Source organism: Aspergillus homomorphus, assembly GCF_003184865.1.
Source record: "Aspergillus homomorphus CBS 101889 unplaced genomic scaffold BO97scaffold_37, whole genome shotgun sequence".
Lineage (NCBI taxonomy): Eukaryota > Fungi > Ascomycota > Eurotiomycetes > Eurotiales > Aspergillaceae > Aspergillus > Aspergillus homomorphus.
Genome location: NW_020291923.1, coordinates 64,241 through 82,279, shown reverse-complemented (window position 1 = coordinate 82,279; position 18,039 = coordinate 64,241). Strand labels below are relative to the sequence as shown.

The 18,039-nt window shown below is 51.0% G+C and overlaps 4 protein-coding genes across 4 annotated transcripts; all 4 read left to right on the top strand.

Moving 5' to 3' along the window:
* Positions 1-301: 301 nt before the first annotated feature.
* BO97DRAFT_165043 (uncharacterized protein) lies at positions 302-719 on the top strand. Its single transcript, XM_025690252.1, has one exon. The coding sequence runs from the start codon at positions 439-441 to the stop codon at positions 682-684; it is 246 nt and encodes an 81-aa protein (XP_025548643.1). The 5' UTR covers positions 302-438; the 3' UTR covers positions 685-719.
* A 2,261-nt stretch (positions 720-2,980) lies between these two features.
* Positions 2,981-4,317, top strand: BO97DRAFT_374545 (mitochondrial 54S ribosomal protein uL24m). Its single transcript, XM_025692939.1, has 2 exons — positions 2,981-3,431; positions 3,503-4,317. The coding sequence occupies exons 1-2, from the start codon at positions 3,015-3,017 to the stop codon at positions 4,139-4,141; spliced, it is 1,056 nt and encodes a 351-aa protein (XP_025548642.1). The 5' UTR covers positions 2,981-3,014; the 3' UTR covers positions 4,142-4,317.
* A 270-nt stretch (positions 4,318-4,587) lies between these two features.
* rtt106 (putative negative regulator of DNA transposition (Rtt106)) lies at positions 4,588-6,855 on the top strand. Its single transcript, XM_025694071.1, has 4 exons — positions 4,588-4,895; positions 5,046-5,408; positions 5,472-5,828; positions 5,893-6,855. The coding sequence occupies exons 1-4, from the start codon at positions 4,781-4,783 to the stop codon at positions 6,474-6,476; spliced, it is 1,419 nt and encodes a 472-aa protein (XP_025548641.1). The 5' UTR covers positions 4,588-4,780; the 3' UTR covers positions 6,477-6,855.
* Positions 6,856-10,494: 3,639 nt separating this feature from the next.
* On the top strand, positions 10,495-12,042 carry BO97DRAFT_351701 (casein kinase I; the record flags this gene model as incomplete). The annotated part of the gene is made up of 5 exons (XM_025691992.1): positions 10,495-10,623; positions 10,680-10,749; positions 10,801-10,949; positions 11,001-11,406; positions 11,462-12,042. 5 exons carry the CDS (start codon positions 10,495-10,497, stop codon positions 12,040-12,042), a joined length of 1,335 nt encoding a protein of 444 aa, XP_025548640.1.
* Between the last annotated feature and the right edge of the window lie 5,997 nt (positions 12,043-18,039).

Below are 18,039 nucleotides of genomic sequence, written 5' to 3'. Positions count from 1 at the left end.
CCTTCCTCTCCCCAAAGTGGTCGAGATACTATGAATGTGGCTGTGACAGCCTTGAAGTGTTTATACTTCCCCCTTTCTCCTTTAACTGTTTGTTGTCTTTCCTTCATCATGCTCTGGCTTCTCCTCTTTGTCAGCTGCAACCTTGAACCATTTTCTTTTTCCATCCAATATTCTTATGGATTCTTTGATAGAGATTATTCGAATGGCTGAGCGTCTTCCACTCTTTTCCCATGACCTGACCTCCTTTATCTAGTCGCGTGTCCTTGTGTCCATCACTAAGTTTAACTACGTTGTCCGGTCAATCTCCATTGCTTACTTAGCTGCCTAATCTGCTTAGTTAACTACTTGTCTTCATTCCGATTAAAGCCACCGTGGCTGAAGACGGGAGCGATTACGACGGGTGACTGTCAGGTAAGATAGAGTCATGTATGGTATTGTATGATACCGGACTCAACTCAATCAACCGCAGAATTCCCATCCGTAAGTACAACTATGTATAGTATTGTGGTCGACCCCTATTCTAAGCAGGTCCTTTTGTTGTCATTAATCTTAGGAATTCATTCCCCGTTCCGACCGCGTCGGCTCTGGTTGTATGTCGTCATTTTCTTTCTTTCTCCCCTGCTTGACTTGAGAGTGATTGTCGTCGTGCCAAACAGCCAGGACTGGAGACAAAGGGCTTTTTGAAAGCTTCGAGCTCCCATCAAATCCTTAGAGGGCACTCACTAGGGTGTCTGTGCAATCAAGCCATAATGTATCAACCATTTTTACCTGCGCTATCCGACGTCTTGTCTGGGTGATCTTCGCCGTTATTTTCAATCTTACTCACATTCATGATATCTGAATTACCCTGAATGCAACGGCGGTGGTCAATCGTTGCAAATTCGCGTGAGATGCTTGAGATTCTTGAAAAAATAGATCGAGACTCGAGATGATCACCCTCCATGTAACTTTTCCTGGGGGTGGAATGACATCAAGTCCTGCATTTCGATATACTCGTCAAAGCCGTATGGCTAGCCACGGAGGTTGGCCCTGCAGCTCCATACTCTATGCGGGGATCGCCGACTACCCTGGATAGCTGGCAACGAAGCTCGAGAACGGCTAGACAGTCTTCCTACCCTGCTCCATAGCCCTCCGACAATCCCTGCTGTTGAGCTGTGTTGCCCTTGGGGAAACTCCTGGCTATACTACTAAGAGATTGACAGACATGATTTGTTGTCGCCAAATATGTACCTTTGGTGATGTTCAGTAGCACTCACTCTACTTCTTCAAAGTTCCGAAGGTGAAGAGACAATGCACGTTTTCACTTGAGGGGACTTCCAAGGGGAATCTACGTCTGCCCTGTGACTGTAGTAAATTATGAGTACTCTGCAGATCCGCTTTCCGCTCACTTTTACCGACGACCGATCCCAAAGATATGTCGCGGTGCAAGTGGTCTTCGATACAACCTAGATCATGCTGTGATCAGTTGCATGTATGTACATACGTACTCTCCTCCCCGGTCAACGTCATCTAATGGGGCTAGAAATCCTCCCAAACAAGTGCGGCCCCTGGCAAAGCCTGTGTCCAATACTGTGGCTGGTCCCTATTCTCATTCAAATTCGGGAAGAACCACGATGCCGGTCATTGATGGTCATGGCGATGGTGTCAATTTGCACCGTCAACAATGTAAGATAAAGTATATCATACTTTACGATCACGAGGTAAAAATACACTCTCGGGAGAAGCCAAACCTACTTACGTACCGCTTCCGGCTATAGCCTTGCCATACCACTCTCAGCCACAGATAGATAACTTGGCAGTCGCCTTGCAGTCCCCAGTGCAGCAAGTGTAAGCACTCAGTGGTCGTATTAGCTTTTCAGATCATCACACAATGGCCCGTCCCCAATCAGAATCGCAGGCCTGCTGCACTAATGCTGTACCAGTTCTAAGTTGGCCAGTCGTTGATTGGATCGCCCGCACCTACCGACTCACATTGCTTAGACCACGACGTTTGGTTGGGAAGATCCTCGGGAACGCCGTACATGGTAGCTGAAGGGTACATCCACGGTGGCTAGATCGACAAGGGCCCTGGATGACTGGCTTTTGATAGGGATACAGACTTTCACTGTGGCGACATTTACGGACAGTATGTCTCGCAATATGTGGAGAAATACATGCGCTGGCGACCTACCTGGCAATTGTACGGTTGGTGCAATCGGACGAGGCTTTGTGTTCAGTCGACGGTCGAGCCATGGACATCTATGCGAGTGTGCGCTACCATCTGTCAGATCACAATTCAAGAAAAAAAGTAGGTTCCTAGGCTTCAGACTGTGAAGAGTCTCGCAGGCCAGTGAATCTCATTTTGGCTTGGGTTTGTGACAGAGCCATAGTCCGTATATGGTCTCTGATTTGGTCGTCAACCGGCTGCAAAATAACTCATCCGATCTCTTTCGATGTTGCTGCCAGAAGCACCTATTAATCTAGCCAACCTGACTTGTTGTGGAGCGTGCGAAGCAGCTGACAATGCGGAGAATATTCCATGGCCATGGTGGTTTGTTCATATCCCAAACTCGAGTCATTGCTACATGCTCCACGTAGTCATGAGAGATGGAGGTGGTTGTCAGGTAGCCAGACCCAAAGCAGAGTATCCCCATACCACCCTTGATCATGGTGCTTATTCTCTTCCAGGTTGGCATATCAGCTTATCTTGAGGTCGATATGTATAAGCTACTCTGCCAACGGATACGAGAGGCGCAAGCTTGTCACACCTGACTAGAAGAATTATATAGCCACCGGGGCCTTGAGAATACTAGTACAGCCAGTCCATAGAATGAGTGAGCATGATCATTGTAGCTCGGCCGTGCACAACATGGATATCTGACTACTGACTGATTTGGAGGGGGTAAATATGATTGGCTGCAGAGGGTCAAGTCACGTGACCAATACTGGGCCGCAATTTTCCCTTTCCCCGACATTCATTCCGGCCGCAATTCAGCGGAAAAGGACGGCCATTGCTGGCACCGCAATATATCACCATGCAAAAAGTTATTCAGAGAACGGCACAGGCCCGGAACCAGGCCACGCGCAAGGCCATCCGGGCGGCCAAAGCTGCCGAACGCGAAGAGCTCAAGGACACTCTTCGGCAGCGATTCGCCTACAAGCGCCTGGAGCTCGACAACCTACGCGAGGAGAAACTCCGTCGCCGTGAAGACTGGATGCGTGGACCTCTGGCCCCCCAGCGTGATGCCGCTCTCGCAGGAAGCAGGTTCGGTGCCCTGACTCCGCAGGCATTGAACCCTCCGAACATTCCCAAGCATCTCCGACGAAAATACATCAACATCGCGGCGGGGGATCGGGTATGTATCATGAAGGGCAAGGATAAGGGCAAGATCAACGAGGTCATCAAGGTGGATGAGAATAACGAGACAGTGACGGTGAAGGACCTCAATATGGTATTGTTTGCCCATGCCCCTGCTCTGGACCAGGAATCTCGATTGACAGACCGGTGTCAACCCTCAATTAGGCCGATGTCTACTTCCCCGAGTGGTTGACCCAAAATTACGGAGAAAAATCGCCCTTCCAGTCGGTCAGCATCCCCTTACCCTTGGACGATGTCCGTCTCGTGGTCGCTCTCGACGACCCAACCACCGGCCAAACGCGAGATGTCTTGGTACAACATGTTTACGGCGGAGAACCCATCCTTGAACGCGGCTATGGAGTCGAGACCCCCAGACACACCAGGTATATTGCTGGCGAAGACATTGAGATCCCGTGGCCCAAGCCCGAACCTCCGGCGCCAAAGGACGAAGAATGGGATACCCTCCGCATGGAAGTCGAGACGCCAACCTGGCTGCCATCACTCAGATATGCGCCTTTCCCCGCGTCGGTCATAGATGAACTTCGCAACCCTTATTCCAAATACCGAACTAGGCACGAACCGGAATGGGTGGAGAAGAAGAGGATGGAAGACTACAAGCGCGAATATCTTGAAAGCCAATCTTTGTTGACCCCCAAGGGCGAAGCCCACCGGTTGAGGATCGCCGCGGCGCAGGAGCGCCGTAACGCTAAGCGGGATGCTGATGGAAACTACATAATGGACTCGAAGACACATGGATTCATTGAGAATTTCTTGAAGAGCAAGGTTGCCACCAAGATCGCCTGATCTGTCTGGTGGTAATGTGTTATGCATCGGCTGTCGGTCACTGACGAGGGAATGGCGGCTTTTCTTTGGGGTCAAACCCTTTTTGTAATTTCGCGCGATTTTTTATTTTTTATCCACAATGGGTGTGTGTATACAATAGTTCTGCTTGTAGCATAGAATATGACTTTTATTCAAATCACAAAAGAATGAGGTTTGTGGAGGAAGTGGAGAAGAAGATTGGCTCGATGAATGTGCTAGTATCTCCGCAAGATAAACCATTGCACCAAGAATGGGGATGTTAAGCAGTGTCGGGAAGAACCTTTTATTGAAGGCTGTTTGTTACTCCGTATTAATTTTTGAATTGCATTAAGTGCGCGCTCCCTCCCGGTCGACCAAGCCGCCAGGGGAGGTAGGTAGGAGTGCAATCCTTTCTTCAGTTTCTTCCATCTCCTACTATACTTTACTAAAATCCTAAAAGCTACCTTACTTAACTCAGCCTACCTTGCGACTTGATCCGCAACGCAAATCTTCTGCTTGCCCATCTCCAATTGATTTACACACTCATCTGATGCACTGTGGCCTCCACGTCTTCTCTAGACTTACTCATATATATTCATCGCTCCTGGATTAGCCGTATCTACCTATCTTTCTTCTATCATTATGGCATTTGCCACAATAAATTCCTCATCCTCAGGTCCTCCACCCAGGAACCCCGTCATCGACGACGCCTTCGCCGCCGAACCTACCCTCCAAAGACGCGTTTACGATGCGATCGGTACGTGAACACTATCGACCACTGCGAGAACCATTCACATCCCTCCCCCGCCTCAACCTCCACATTTTGCTCGCAAAGGCATCAATTGTTTCGCCAGAGCCTAGGACAGAAAGAACCATTAACTCATCGCTTGTTCTTTATTCTAAATAGGACATACCCCCCAGCATGCGCCGCTGTTCGAAGACATTGCCAGATATACCTCCAGCCTGCTGGCCAGGACTGCCGCCAACACTCGCGTTCAACCCCGCGAGGCCGTCAGCGACGACGGCCCTGCCGCAAAAAAACGGAAGATCCAGAATGGTGGGGAGGGCCATCCAGCTGCCGCTGCGCAGCCGTCCGCGGGCGACCTGAAAGCCGATGCATCGCTCCAGTTTTACATGCAAGACGTTTCCTTCGCTGTGCCGCAGCGGAAAAAGCTTACGCTGGAGATCACTGCTGGGGCCGGCGGATTCCTCCGCGCAAGAAACCAGGCGTCGAAAGAGGTAGAGTTTGGGGTCCAGTTGGACAGGATCCGTGAGTTATTCTTACGAATATATCTTCGAGTGGCATTTACTAATGTGTGCTCGTGGTCGCCAGGGCACGTCTTATGTCTACCAGTTCCGGAAAAGAATCAGCGGCAATTCAACTTTTGCATCATCCCTCAATACAGCGATGGCATCAACGCCTCTCCGGAAGGTGTAGCTGGTCTGGAATCTATCGTGTGGACGGTGGCCGATGGGCCGCCTAAGGCGGCGTTCTCAGGAACCGGACAGCAGCTTGGAACAGGCGAAGGCGAGACTGCGGAGAAGGTGGTTCAACAGGTTTTGAACGATAATCTGGTGCGAACCAAGGTTATCCGCCCGGATGAGCGGCAATTTGTGAGCGCGATGCCCGAGGCTCATCGCAAAGGGGAGAAGGCCTTTCACGTCAAGGCGTTCCGCGGCAGTAAAGATGGTATGGCATCCAGATATTGGTGGTCTAACAAGCTACGATCTCGACTAACAATGTTCCACCGTAGGGTACCTTTTTCTTCTCTCTACCGGCATCCTCTTCGGCTTCAAGAAGCCCTTGATTTTCTTTGCGTTTGAGAACATTGAGTCGATTTCCTACACATCTGTCTTGCAGCGAACATTCAATCTTAACATCCTGGCCCGGCCCACTGCCAGTGATGAGACCCAAGAGTTTGAGTTCTCCATGATTGACCAGGCCAACTTCTCCGGAATCGATGCCTATGTCAAAAAGCACGGTCTACAAGATGCTAGTCTCGCAGAAGCTCGTCGTGCGAAGCGTTACAATGGAAATGGGGCTAAGACCGAAGAGGATGCCACTGCTGTTGCAGAAGGTGCTGCAGAAGAAGAAGAGAGTGAATTGCAGAAGGCACAGCGAGAGCTTGAGGACCAAGAGGACGAGGATGAGGAGGACTATGATCCTGGCAGCGACGTTGACACCGATGGAAGTGGCAGCAGCAGCGAGGAAGACGATGAAGACGAGGACCAGGACGAGGATGGCGATATGGAGGAAGAAGACGAGGATAATGGTCGAGATCTTGTGGCGGACGAGCTCGGCAGCGAAGCGGAGGATGTCCCGGCCGATGAGTTGTAAGAGCTCACTTTATGAACCCTGTACGATCGAATTGTTGCTGCAGTCAGGCCAACGTAACGTGAGCCCGATTGAGTTTCCCTTCAATATCCCCTAGATCTCGTCATCAGTCGAGGCGTGGCGGTGAGTATTCCTTGGAGGGTTTTATCTAGCATAGAATATCTAGCCATTGGACGCGAGCCTTGGGTACTGAGAACGAGCGCTGCTCACGTCGCATTGCACCTGACATTGGGAAAGCCGTTTCAAGGCTGCATAAGAGACGTTTCAGACAATGGGGTTTGGCACCCAATGAATTGTGGATCATGGACGTGTCAGATGCATCGCGCCGTCACCAATTGATGTGCCGCCAATATCTGTAAGTCGATGTTATTATACAGTACTCCGTACAGAAGAAGCAGTAGGGGCCTTCCTTTCACTGGCACTAGATCTTTCTTAAGTCCATTGAGCAGGCTTGACTATCCTCCATTGAGGATAGCGGATTCGCCGTAACGACGACGCCCGTGATCTCCAGATCTTGAGCCCTAATGTAAGTGATGCTCATGTTCCGCCGACAGGGCAAGTTCGTATTCCATCCGAACCTAGTGTCGTGGGTAACCGTGGGGGAACAAGGTTGATAGTCTGGAGGAAGTGGAAACGGTATGATACTGTACCTACGACCGGATGGATACCATTGTTTTACTGAATCAATCATTATTATTGAGTCTCGAATCATACTCGTACCTCGAGACCTCCAGCAGACTACGTAGTTTTACTAGGTACGGAGAAAGAGACTCCGTTTCACAGCTCCACCGGGTTCCCCTCTTGACTAACCGGGATAGTCGTAGCTTCAAGCCCTAAGCGTGGTGGCCCCCAGGGCGCAGCCAGGACTGGTCAGGGGCGCAGTGCCAGCGCAGTGAGTATCAAGCCATTCCTGCCATTTTCTCCGTGGGCTTCTACGGATCACAGCCTCAGGGATTGATCGGTTGGAGTTTGGGCAACCAGTGAGATGGCAAAGCTAAGATTTTGGGGAGCAGGCGATTTAACTAGCTCCTCATCTGTCAGCACCGGTTGACAGCTACAGATACGGGCCATAATTGGGTGATGAGAGATTCTGTACCCATGGAGGGGGGGAAAGAAGAAGAGAGACATGACTGGCGTCTGTCTAATTGTCTATGGTCCTCAAGCTTTCCCTCACAACTAAGAACGTAAAAACGTGTGTACTATCTGTCTTTCGCTCGCTTCTGCCTCCTCCGGTTGCCGGCGACAGTTCGGCTCTCAGGACCGAACAGCGCTCATCTATTCCCAGTTGGAGATGGGGTCGTCTCCTCAATAGTCATAATCAAAATAATAATAATCAGAATTCTGCTGGGTTTACTGATCGGATAACCGATCGATAGGTACCTGGCACTAAGGCACAACCCACTGGCACTAACCCGACCGATTCTCCATAATGGCATGAATACGGTATCCATCCATCTTGTCCATCCTCATTCCACAGCCGGTACCTGTCCTGTCGGTATGATTACGGGCGTCAAACCTGCAGGAAAGTAGAATTCAGTCACCGTAGTAACTACGCCCCCAAAACTGCATGTAAGGTTCTTTTCTTTCTCCCCCTTTGGCTTTGATGGATGAAAAGAGAGTTGGTTTGAGTTGAGTCAAGTCAAGTCCAGTCGAGTCACCCAGATGAATGTTGCTTTCTTGCTCCGCTTCACATTGTTCCCTTTCCTCCCTCCCCACCATTCCTGGTGGCATCATACCGATACCTGTTGAAGAATTGCTTCCCTTTTCTTTCCCGAATGCCTTTCGAGATGGCCGGAACCGTCTGGGAGAGAGGGGGGGGGGCGGCGGCGGCGCGTCTAACGGTTTAATATCTTGTTGAGCCGTTCTCCATTTATAGAGCCAATTTGGCCCAATCTCAGCGAGCTCAACGCTAGAGGCGCCGCTAGTGACTCCTTCCCTTGTGCCCGGGGCGAAGGTTCCGAAGTTTCTTAGCGGTGAAACTCCAGATTGCACTGTTTTGCCTTCTCTCCCTCTCTCTTTTTCTTTCTCTCTTATCTGAAATTCTGAATCAATAGAACATTCGACCCTGCCGAAACTTACCTGTACTAATCTAGTTACTTCGGCGGTAGCTTTTGGGGGGCGGAGGGGAAGAAAAGAGGAGCCTGCCGTGTGCCCGTCCCGGTCCCAGTTCCTGTTGTGGTTGAAGAAGAAGAGGAGGAGGAGGAGGAGGATGATGATGATGTTAATGCTAATGTTGATCAATTGATATCATAGAATTGACTTCCAAAACAAGAACAAAAACCACCCACAGGTGAGATTCTAGAATATTTGGACTCATGACTTTTCACCGTGGTACCTTACTGACGGGATGTGGATTGTTCAAAGCATGCACCCATGCATGCATGGCTTGTTCCAACTGTCTCAAAGTAATCAAGACAAGCAGGATGGGGTGGTATCAATACCCCCGGAACCGTCCGATTACCGCCCTTCATCCCCTATCGTTTGGGGCCTTTTCGGCCATCACCGCCCGGCTAGTCCCCCTTAGTCGGTATTCCATACCAGGTGTTACCGTACCGACCGGCAGAAGGAGGGAAAACTGGGCAGAATGAGGGGAGAGAGGAAGGGGGGGGGGGGGAAGAGAAAGACTGCCCAAGCTTCAAGAACAGCCCGTCATTGTGTTCATTGTAATATTGTTATTGTGATTCTTCAATCTGTCAGTTTGTCGAAAAACGGATTGTCCGGATCGAACCCGAACAAGCCAAATCAAATCGGAAGAAGATTAAAGAAGAGAGAAGGAGGAAAAAAGAGGAGCCCAAAAGAGACCCAGACCAGGACCGACCAAACCGAGCCATACCAACAACTTACCAAGCCTAAACCAGACCAAACCAAAGAAGCCATCGCCTCCCTCCGTCTCAAACTACTAGACTAGTAGCCATAGCGAGTAAGTGAATAAGTGAGTGCCTGAGGGAGAGAAGTCGAGTAAGTAAAGTGAGCACTGGCATCGTACTGGCACTGGTAATTGACACTGGTAACTGGCACTGCACTGCTGCAGCTCTTCTCTCCTCTTTCTCCTGCTTCCTCCTGCTCCTCACTCTTCCCTCCTCCTCTTCCTCTCTCCGCCTCGTTTTTCTCCTCTTTCTCTCTTTTCTCTCTCCCTCTCTCTCTCTCTCTTCCTCCTCTCCTCCCTTTTTCCCCCTTCCCCGTAGGCAGGCCGTAGCAGTAATTGGTTCATACCAATCTTGGTGTGTTCACTGCTCACCTCCGTCCTCAATTCGCATCCTCTCATCTTCAATCCTCCTATCCTTTTCTTCCATTCGGCTTCGGCCTCCCCAATTACCATCCCATCTCCATCCTACTGCCACGCGCTCGGTCGACGCTTCAGGGGACTTTGCATTGAATCTCTCTTTTCCATTCGGTTATCTCGATCGCCTCCGTGTCCCAGCGCCGAATTTCCTCCTCCCCTTTCGCGTACCGAACACACCTTCAAACTGTCAGTCAACCTACAGTTCCTCCCCCCTCCCCCCGGAAGCCCTGGTTCTTCCCTCCCGTCACCACCAAACCAACTTCGCTCGACGCCGCTTCGCCGCCTCCCTCTTCCTCCCCCCCTCCGAGGCGAGGCTACTTCTGCAACCTTTTGGCCCCCTCCCTCCTCCCACTTCTCCGAGTCTTCGCTCTCGCGATCGTTTGAGCAGTCGTCCCGGCCCTTCGCCTGTCACCTCCCGCAGTCAGGATCTGTCTGGACACTAGTCATCCCTGCTCGCTGGGTCTCCTCTTCATATGCAGGGTCGAGCTTGGTAAAATATCGGGCTTTCTGTGAGACACCTTCCCCGGACCCATCGCTTCGCCTCTTCTTCACCCCTCCCTGACAGGCCCTTGTCTGGGATCTCTGCTTGTTGATCGATGGCCCGCCTCATCGATTGCTTGGATTAGTTTGTCAGGCTAACATCACGTGTGAAGTCATCTTCTCCAAGTCCTCTGAAACCCGTCTCCGATATCTGACCTGTCTGCGGTCTTTCGTCTTCATCGTCCGACTTCCGCAAACATGGCTTCCTCATCCTCCAATGTCGTTGGTGTCCACTACCGTGTTGGCAAGAAGATCGGCGAAGGATCGTTCGGTGTGATCTTCGAGGGCACGAACCTTTTGAATAACCAACAGGTGGCGATTAAATTCGTACGTGACATCGCGCATGAAATAACAAGGTGTGCCCCCCTGCTAATGATGAGCAGGAACCTCGCAAAAGTGATGCTCCGCAACTCCGTGATGAATATCGGACATACAAGATCCTTGTCGGGTGCCGTAAGTCTTCCCTAAGTCGACTCGGTCAGAATTTGGACTAATATGGTGCAGCTGGCATTCCCAATGTCTACTACTTTGGCCAGGAGGGCCTCCACAATATCCTGGTCATTGACCTGCTTGGACCCAGCTTGGAGGACCTGTTCGATCACTGCAACCGGCGGTTTTCCATCAAGACCGTTGTCATGGTCGCCAAACAGATGGTGAGCTTCATGCTGCTCTCTACTTGTGGCCTTTTCTAAACCTCCTCACAGCTCTCCCGAGTCCAAACTATCCATGAGAAGAACCTGATCTACCGTGATATCAAGCCTGATAACTTCCTCATCGGTCGTCCCAATACCAAGGCCGCTAATGTAATTCACGTTGTCGATTTCGGAATGGCCAAGCAATACAGAGATCCCAAGACAAAGCAGCATATCCCCTACCGTGAGCGGAAGTCGCTGTCCGGTACAGCCCGCTACATGAGCATCAACACCCATTTGGGACGGGAACAATCGCGCCGTGACGATCTCGAGGCGTTGGGCCATGTGTTCTTGTACTTCCTGAGAGGTGGACTCCCCTGGCAGGGTCTCAAGGCTGCGACCAACAAGCAGAAGTACGAGAAGATCGGCGAGAAGAAGCAGACTACTGCGATTAAGGATCTGTGTGATGGGTTTCCAGGTACTAATCTCCTGCCAACTATTTAACTTACAAACACGGCTGACCTGACGCAAAGAAGAGTTTACGAAATACCTGACCTATGTTCGCAATCTCGGCTTCGAGGACACCCCCGACTACGACTACCTCCGAGACCTCATGACGCAAGCTCTTAAGAATACTGGAGATGTCGAAGATGGAGAGTACGACTGGATGAAACTTAACAATGGTAGAGGCTGGGAGTACAAGTCGTACTCGTCACAGCAACACCTCCACAACAACGCCCTCCCCAACTCATCTGCGCGGGAGCTTCACGCTCAACAGCTTCGGGGTAGTCGACCGGGAGTGACTGCCGACCGTTTAAATGCGGCGCAGCCTCCCCCTCCGTCTCCGGCCAAACCTGGAGCTGGAAAGACACGCGACCGGCCAAGCGTGTCCGGAGGAATGGCCCCGAAGCGACAGAGCGGAGGTCTTGATGCCACGCCAGCGGCTTCGACTCAAGCACAGTTCCAGAACTCAAATGCCAACATTTCCGGGCATATGGGCAGTCCTGCCAACCCGGCCAAGACCAGCCAGCAAGGCGCCGGTGGTCCGGCGAACAATGAACCGCAGCCTACTTTCGTACAGAAAATGATGAAGGCGCTATGCTGCGGTAGGTGACGACATTCGTCTCTCCGTTTTGCGCTGTTCCTTTGCTTATTCCGGGTCTCTCTCCAGGTTGAGTAGAAGGAATCGGACCGCGAGCCATTCTGTACTTCTACGAAATATCCTGGTCATGTTGGTATCTCGACTTTCTTTCCTTCTTCGCTCTTCTTCAACACCCCGGGGAGGTCTGACAGGCAGCATGCGATTATACTGTGTTATAGCCCAGGCACCTCCTTTCCATTCCATTGTGTCGTACGTGCTCGGCTATGCCGAAGCCGCTGCTGCTGGCAGGGGAAAATACGATTCCGGATCTGGAGAGGGCCCGATATGTGTTTCTTTTCTTATGTGTGCATCCATCCCGGGGTCTTGTTGGGGTTGTTGAGTACCCGGTTCACATCAACCTCACGCTTCTTCTCATGTGCCAAGGTTCTCTGTCTTCTCGCCCCCGAAGAGGGAGAGTCACTTTTCTCTCCCATCCGTTAGAACGACCCTCCTCCGCCCTTTCGTCCTCCTTTTCATCATCATTTTCAACACTCTTTCATGGTGCTACGGCTCGGAACGGCGAACTTCATTAGTGATTTCTCTTTCTCTCTCTCTTTCTTGTGTCTTGCGTCTCGCATCTTCGGTCACGAACCATTTTAATACTAGAGCTTCGTCTTGTCTTGTATCAAAGAACAAGATCGCACTGCTGTCTGCCTCTCGCTCCTTCTCTCGCTTGACCACATGTGCGCGCCCCTTCGCCGCTTACATCTTGACAATTCACGCCTGCGTCTTGGCCACTATGGAGGCTCACCTGGCGCCGTTTATCGGTGGTAATCTCTAATGAAAAGGGGGACGCAAGCAAACCAGTGCAGCAGGCAGGGTTACCTTCAGCGGAGAAGTCATGTGCGTGCATAAGTCACCGTGGAGAATCAAGGTCAGAAGGATTCTGCTTTATCTAAACCGCATTTTAGCATTTACCTATGTGTTTGAATACGCGTACCCACTCTGCATTGAGGGGTATGTTTTGCAGGACAGATGAAAGTCCCTCTTCCATCATCGGTCAAAGGAGTTCATGCGATCAAGCTAAGCGGCCTGCGGCTGTTTATACATCTTTTTCTTCTTCTGGTTTCTCTTTGTTCAAACGCTGGGAGATTCGACTATCGATTTCGAGAATTTGACTCGGATTTCAGGCCGTGTGTGCGTGTGCGGCTGTGTTTTCTTGCTTATCACTGTTGCTCTTTCTAGTTGGATTCCTGTCACCGTCTTCTTCACCTGTGCTTATTTTCTCCTCCATTGTTGCTATCACCCACCCTTTGAGTCTAGAATTCAGCCGAATCGCTTCTACTGTCCTCGTCTTCCAAGCGTATTTATTTTTGCATTGCATGATTCAGACCCCTGGAGACCAGGACCATTGGTGCTATTGGTGCCGGTAGAAGGACTAAGGCCTAGAATTGGGATCAAGGGTATCTACATATAGGTTCTCTATCTATAGGCCTATTAGGTACATATCTCTGTTGGCATCAGTCGGTCCGTTAGGTTGGGGCCATAGACAACTTAGCGTCACCCGTTCCTCCTACTTGCTCGAACATGTCATCCCTGACAATAGGTCTCGTAAAGGACACCACCAATTGAAGTAGGAAGACCCGGTGCCAGTGTATCGTGAGCAGCATACTGCTGAGTGGACCGGCCGTTGGGCGCACGCTTTTAGCCCTACCTAATACTGCCTGATCTGACTCCAAGTCTTGCTTTGCCGGTCTGCTGCTGTCTCTTTGAGACTTCCCTGTTGCAAAACCCTACCTCGTTAGACGCGCGTAAGACAGGCTTGAAGGGATGGCTGATAGGCAGACAGTCAGTCAGTCAGTTTGGACTAGCCCAGATAGTCTCGGTAGGGCAGAATACTGTAGGGGGGCTAATCTCAGGGACTATTGGGTCACTATGTTCTTATATGATCCGGTACATGGGGATCTATTGCTATCTACATCTTTGTCACGGAGACTGTGCGCACTCCTAGTCTAGCATAGCAGCCGAGCAATAGTCCCAACCCGAGCTAAACTTGTTTGCCAGCTGGTAGCGGGTGGTTTTTGATGATGCTGATGTGGATGAATCGGGGAACGAGCCGGTCGAACTTGAAGGGGTCGCGAGTAGGATGTTCAACGGTTGGAGTGCCACTAGGCAGATTAAGTGCATTACCTGATTCGGTTGTACGCATGAAAAGAGCATTTGCTTTGGGATGCCCGCCAGGTGGGTGAGGCCGCCCAGAGGTCAGGGGGTGATATGTATCAACACCATCCTTGTCACCATCATCGCCATCACCGCATCTGATGAGCACTACCTCCAGAACAACAATGTAATTCATCATTTTATTGGAAATGAGTTGTACTTCCAGCTGAAACCAAACCCGAAGATCATTCAATCCGCACACCCACCCATTATTTCTTTTCTGCCCTAGGTCGACTATGCAGTGATTTCCCCACCATTTCTCACAGAATGAAACACATCGAGTCTAGACCAAAAAGGGACAGACAGACCGCAGGCATCATACCACAACACCTCCACCACGACGTGACTGTCTGATGATGATTCTTGCTAACTACCGAATAGTGTGTTGCTGATCATTCATCCCCTCGCCTATTCTCTCCACCTTCCACTTTACCTATCGCGGGTCCTGCAGAATTCAGTCCCCTGCACCCAAGTGATAAATTCTGGTTTACCGGTATGTCATGGTCATCCTTTAGTTGGGGAGGTAGTCTGTCGCAGACAACAATTGACAGTGACCGGCGGGAGTGATCAAAACCGGCCGGAGGAGGGAATTGTGGATCTGACCAACTACATCCTAGGACAGACGTTCTTCGAAGCCCATAAGCAACAACTGACTATCTCTCGATGGACAAGATCATACTGTCTTGAGTGTGGTCCCGCTCTCGACGTGGAATGATCTTCTTGTTCATCGATCCGGGCTTGGCACCTCTATTTATTTATTAACTCGGTGGTTCTTTTTCCAGTATTTATATGTTTCATCCTTCTATAGGGTAAGTGACCGCGGAAGAGGGCTGGATATATATCGGCCTCGGTTGACGGGAGGTAAGCATAGTTAGTTAGCTAGCGAGCCCACTACTGTAGCAACCTTGAACCTAGAGCCTACGGTACTGGTAGACTGGTGAATTCCACCACCGGTAGGAGCTGGGAGCTGACAGTTGGCCTCTAACAACGTGGCCCTTCAGCTCAAGCTACCGTGGGCTGCTGCTATTCTTGCTGTCAGTTCGGCCTCCTCCGCGGGTGTCAAGAGGAGCGTCGCCATTGAGGCCCTATAGGAATACACGTGGTCACGAGCGGGTCTGGGTATTTCTCCCCTCCCAAGGCACCTTTCTTACTACAAAGATGCAGGCAATTTACAGGGAAGATGGTTCAAAGAGGTTACCCGTAGCGAGGCCAATCTGGACAACTGGGAATTCAGGTCCATATTAGACCTACGAGGAATTGCCGAGGCTGGGACCACCAGCAATCAAAGTTCTAGACAATGCCATCATCTGGGCAGGACGATTTAGGCATTCGGTGGGCGGGTAGAGCCGACAATCGTTCACGAGAAACCAGCCAACGTGCGCCTGAGAATCCCTTCCATAGGCGTTTCAGTGTGGCTTGAGTGGGCTGACTGACCATTACAGGAGTACTTGATTTAGGTAGGTAGATACTATGTGCTACTAGGTGCCTAGTGTAGTACAAATCTCCGTCGCCACACACTTGAGGCACAACCGTAGGGAGAGAATGTCAAAACTCTGATAACGAAGGTTAGTCCGCTTGCGGTCAAGCGGACTACGCTACTACGCCCCAGGTAGGTTTAGTGTTAGCCGGGTAAGCTTACTACTCCTCCTGATAAGAAATCGCGTCCATGGTTGTTTCGCCACCTTCTGGAACAGAAAATCATCCGTCTCCTTATCGGCGGAGGATTCCGGGATCTCCTGGTGGTTTGGTGGTTTGGTTGTGTGTTACGGTCGGAAGTTGCTTCTTCTAATATCCTATCCTAGGCTGCAATCGTCGTGCTGAGTGGCAAGATGGCGAAAGGAGAGAGGCTTCCATCTTCGTTCTAGAATGGACAGGTTTGGATTCAAATCCCTGCGGATTTGCCCTTGGTCTTTGTGTGATGATCTCGTAGTCCCCGGTCTCTAGTCAACTACAAGTAAAGGCGTATGATCAGATGAAGTGGCTTTGCTTTGGTGGCCAGTGGCCACCGAGGGTGGTTTAGTCTTCGTGCTTTGGTGGAACATGGGTTTGGATGATCATCACAAGATTGACAAGAGGTTAATTTAGGACTTACTTAGAACTGGTAGTTAGACTACCTAGAAACTGTGAACTGAGTTGAAGAAAGAAACAGACAAAGTTTCGCCAGGGTCAATCACTGCCTGCAAGTGATCGGCGAGATGACGTGAAGGAAGCTCAGGGAGTTGTGGCTGGTTCAAACTCAACTGTTTATTCAGTATTATGTTCTACAACTTCCAGGCTCTACCCAAGCTGCAGCAGCAGATCTGGTTTGGTGCATTGATGGCAGCCGAGTTCTTCGCGCGCCTGTGGTGTCACCCGATAGAATGTTCTGTGTGGCTTCTCTGTCGCCCTGACGTATTTGTCTGACCGGCGCCCGGTCGGCCAGGTTGCACGGCAGGACTTCCAGAGTCGTCGGTACACGCAAGCCTCCTCCTCCTCCTCCTCTTTATTATCACCCAACTGCAAAGGGTAGACAGAGTGATAGAATGCAAAACAGGTTGTTCGTCACCCCAGTATTATGTGATCCACTGATTCCTATCCCCATCGCACGCCAAGGTCTGGTAAAGCGCCCCGAGACCCATCGGTGTCTGGTACTAACAAGCTTCTCGACTCATTTTTCGACCCCCTATCTACACCACCAAACCCAAAAGGGTAATACGTTGCTCATCCCGAGTCCCGTCTCTTCTCTTTCTGTGCTTTTGTTGTACTCGTGGAGTAAAAGTGTTTGCTCGCCAGACGCGCCAAAGAGATTGAAAGGTGGAGTGAGTGTCTGTGTGGGGTGGGGTTCTTGTATCACCAATCTGAGGACCCTGTGGATTCGCCGGAATTCTTTCATCAGCAAGTCAGACAGCTCTCAGTCTCTATTGCCACTCACTGGCTTGTCGGCTTATGTACGAACGGACCGAAAGCGCCCCTAATCGATTAGTTCGACGCCGCAAGGGAGTTGGGCTGGCCCCTCCCCGGTCTTCCCCCCTCCCTCCCTTACTGTCCGTCCTCAGTGTCCTGTCTGTCCTCCAAAATGGGGCACACCATCCATCCACCTTTACGTCTTCTGCTGTTTTCTGGAAAACCATGTTACCATGTTACCTAGCCATGACCCGGCCGAATCCCCATCCCTCTCTTCTCAGACATCACCACCACCATTATACCCACTTTGGGCACCACAATACGATCAAGAGAATGGGGAGGGGGAGGGCCGTCCGGTCTTCTTTATGAACTACTACACCGTGACACAGACACGGGCCTGCAAGCCTGCAGGCCCTTGCAGCAGGAAGGCGACACTGGCCTGGGGAGAGCTAGCTGCAGGCAGGGATGTTCACCGGTGATACCACGCCGTCGTTGTCGACCGGCTCCGGCCCCAGGATTTTGTGAAGGGTTACATGAGGATCCCAGGCTAATCAAATAGTCTAGTCAAAGGCTCAAAGCAATGACGGAGGGGCTGGCTGTCTCCCACTCTTTGTTTTGCTCGGGTAGTAGATCCACCCAGCACAAACCAAGACTACCATCAGACTAATCCCTAGAATAGCTTAGTGCCTACGTGAGGATAGTCCAGGCGCACCTGGGGTCAACGAGGTCGAAATGCCCGCCCTCAATTCGCAGTCTGTTTCATTCGTGCTCAATTTGCGCAATTGAGTGCCAGATCGGACTCCCTCTCTCTTTCTCTTGCGCTTAATCCTTTCCCATCCTTCTACGCTTGCGCTCCTTCTTGCACTCCTTCCCTCACAAGTTACAAACCCCCCTTACCTGTGGCTGCACAGCCTGCTTGGCGTCCTG

Excerpts from the sequence above, each read along its gene's own strand:
- BO97DRAFT_165043 (XM_025690252.1), top strand. The coding sequence starts at position 439 with ATGATACCGGACTCAACTCAATCAACCGCAGAATTCCCATCCGTAAGT.
- BO97DRAFT_374545 (XM_025692939.1), top strand. The coding sequence starts at position 3,015 with ATGCAAAAAGTTATTCAGAGAACGGCACAGGCCCGGAACCAGGCCACG. Across the intron at positions 3,432-3,502 it reads CGGTGAAGGACCTCAATATG|GCCGATGTCTACTTCCCCGA; the intron begins GTATTGTTTGCC and ends ACCCTCAATTAG.
- rtt106 (XM_025694071.1), top strand. The coding sequence starts at position 4,781 with ATGGCATTTGCCACAATAAATTCCTCATCCTCAGGTCCTCCACCCAGG. Across the intron at positions 5,409-5,471 it reads GGTCCAGTTGGACAGGATCC|GGCACGTCTTATGTCTACCA; the intron begins GTGAGTTATTCT and ends CGTGGTCGCCAG. Across the intron at positions 5,829-5,892 it reads GTTCCGCGGCAGTAAAGATG|GGTACCTTTTTCTTCTCTCT; the intron begins GTATGGCATCCA and ends GTTCCACCGTAG.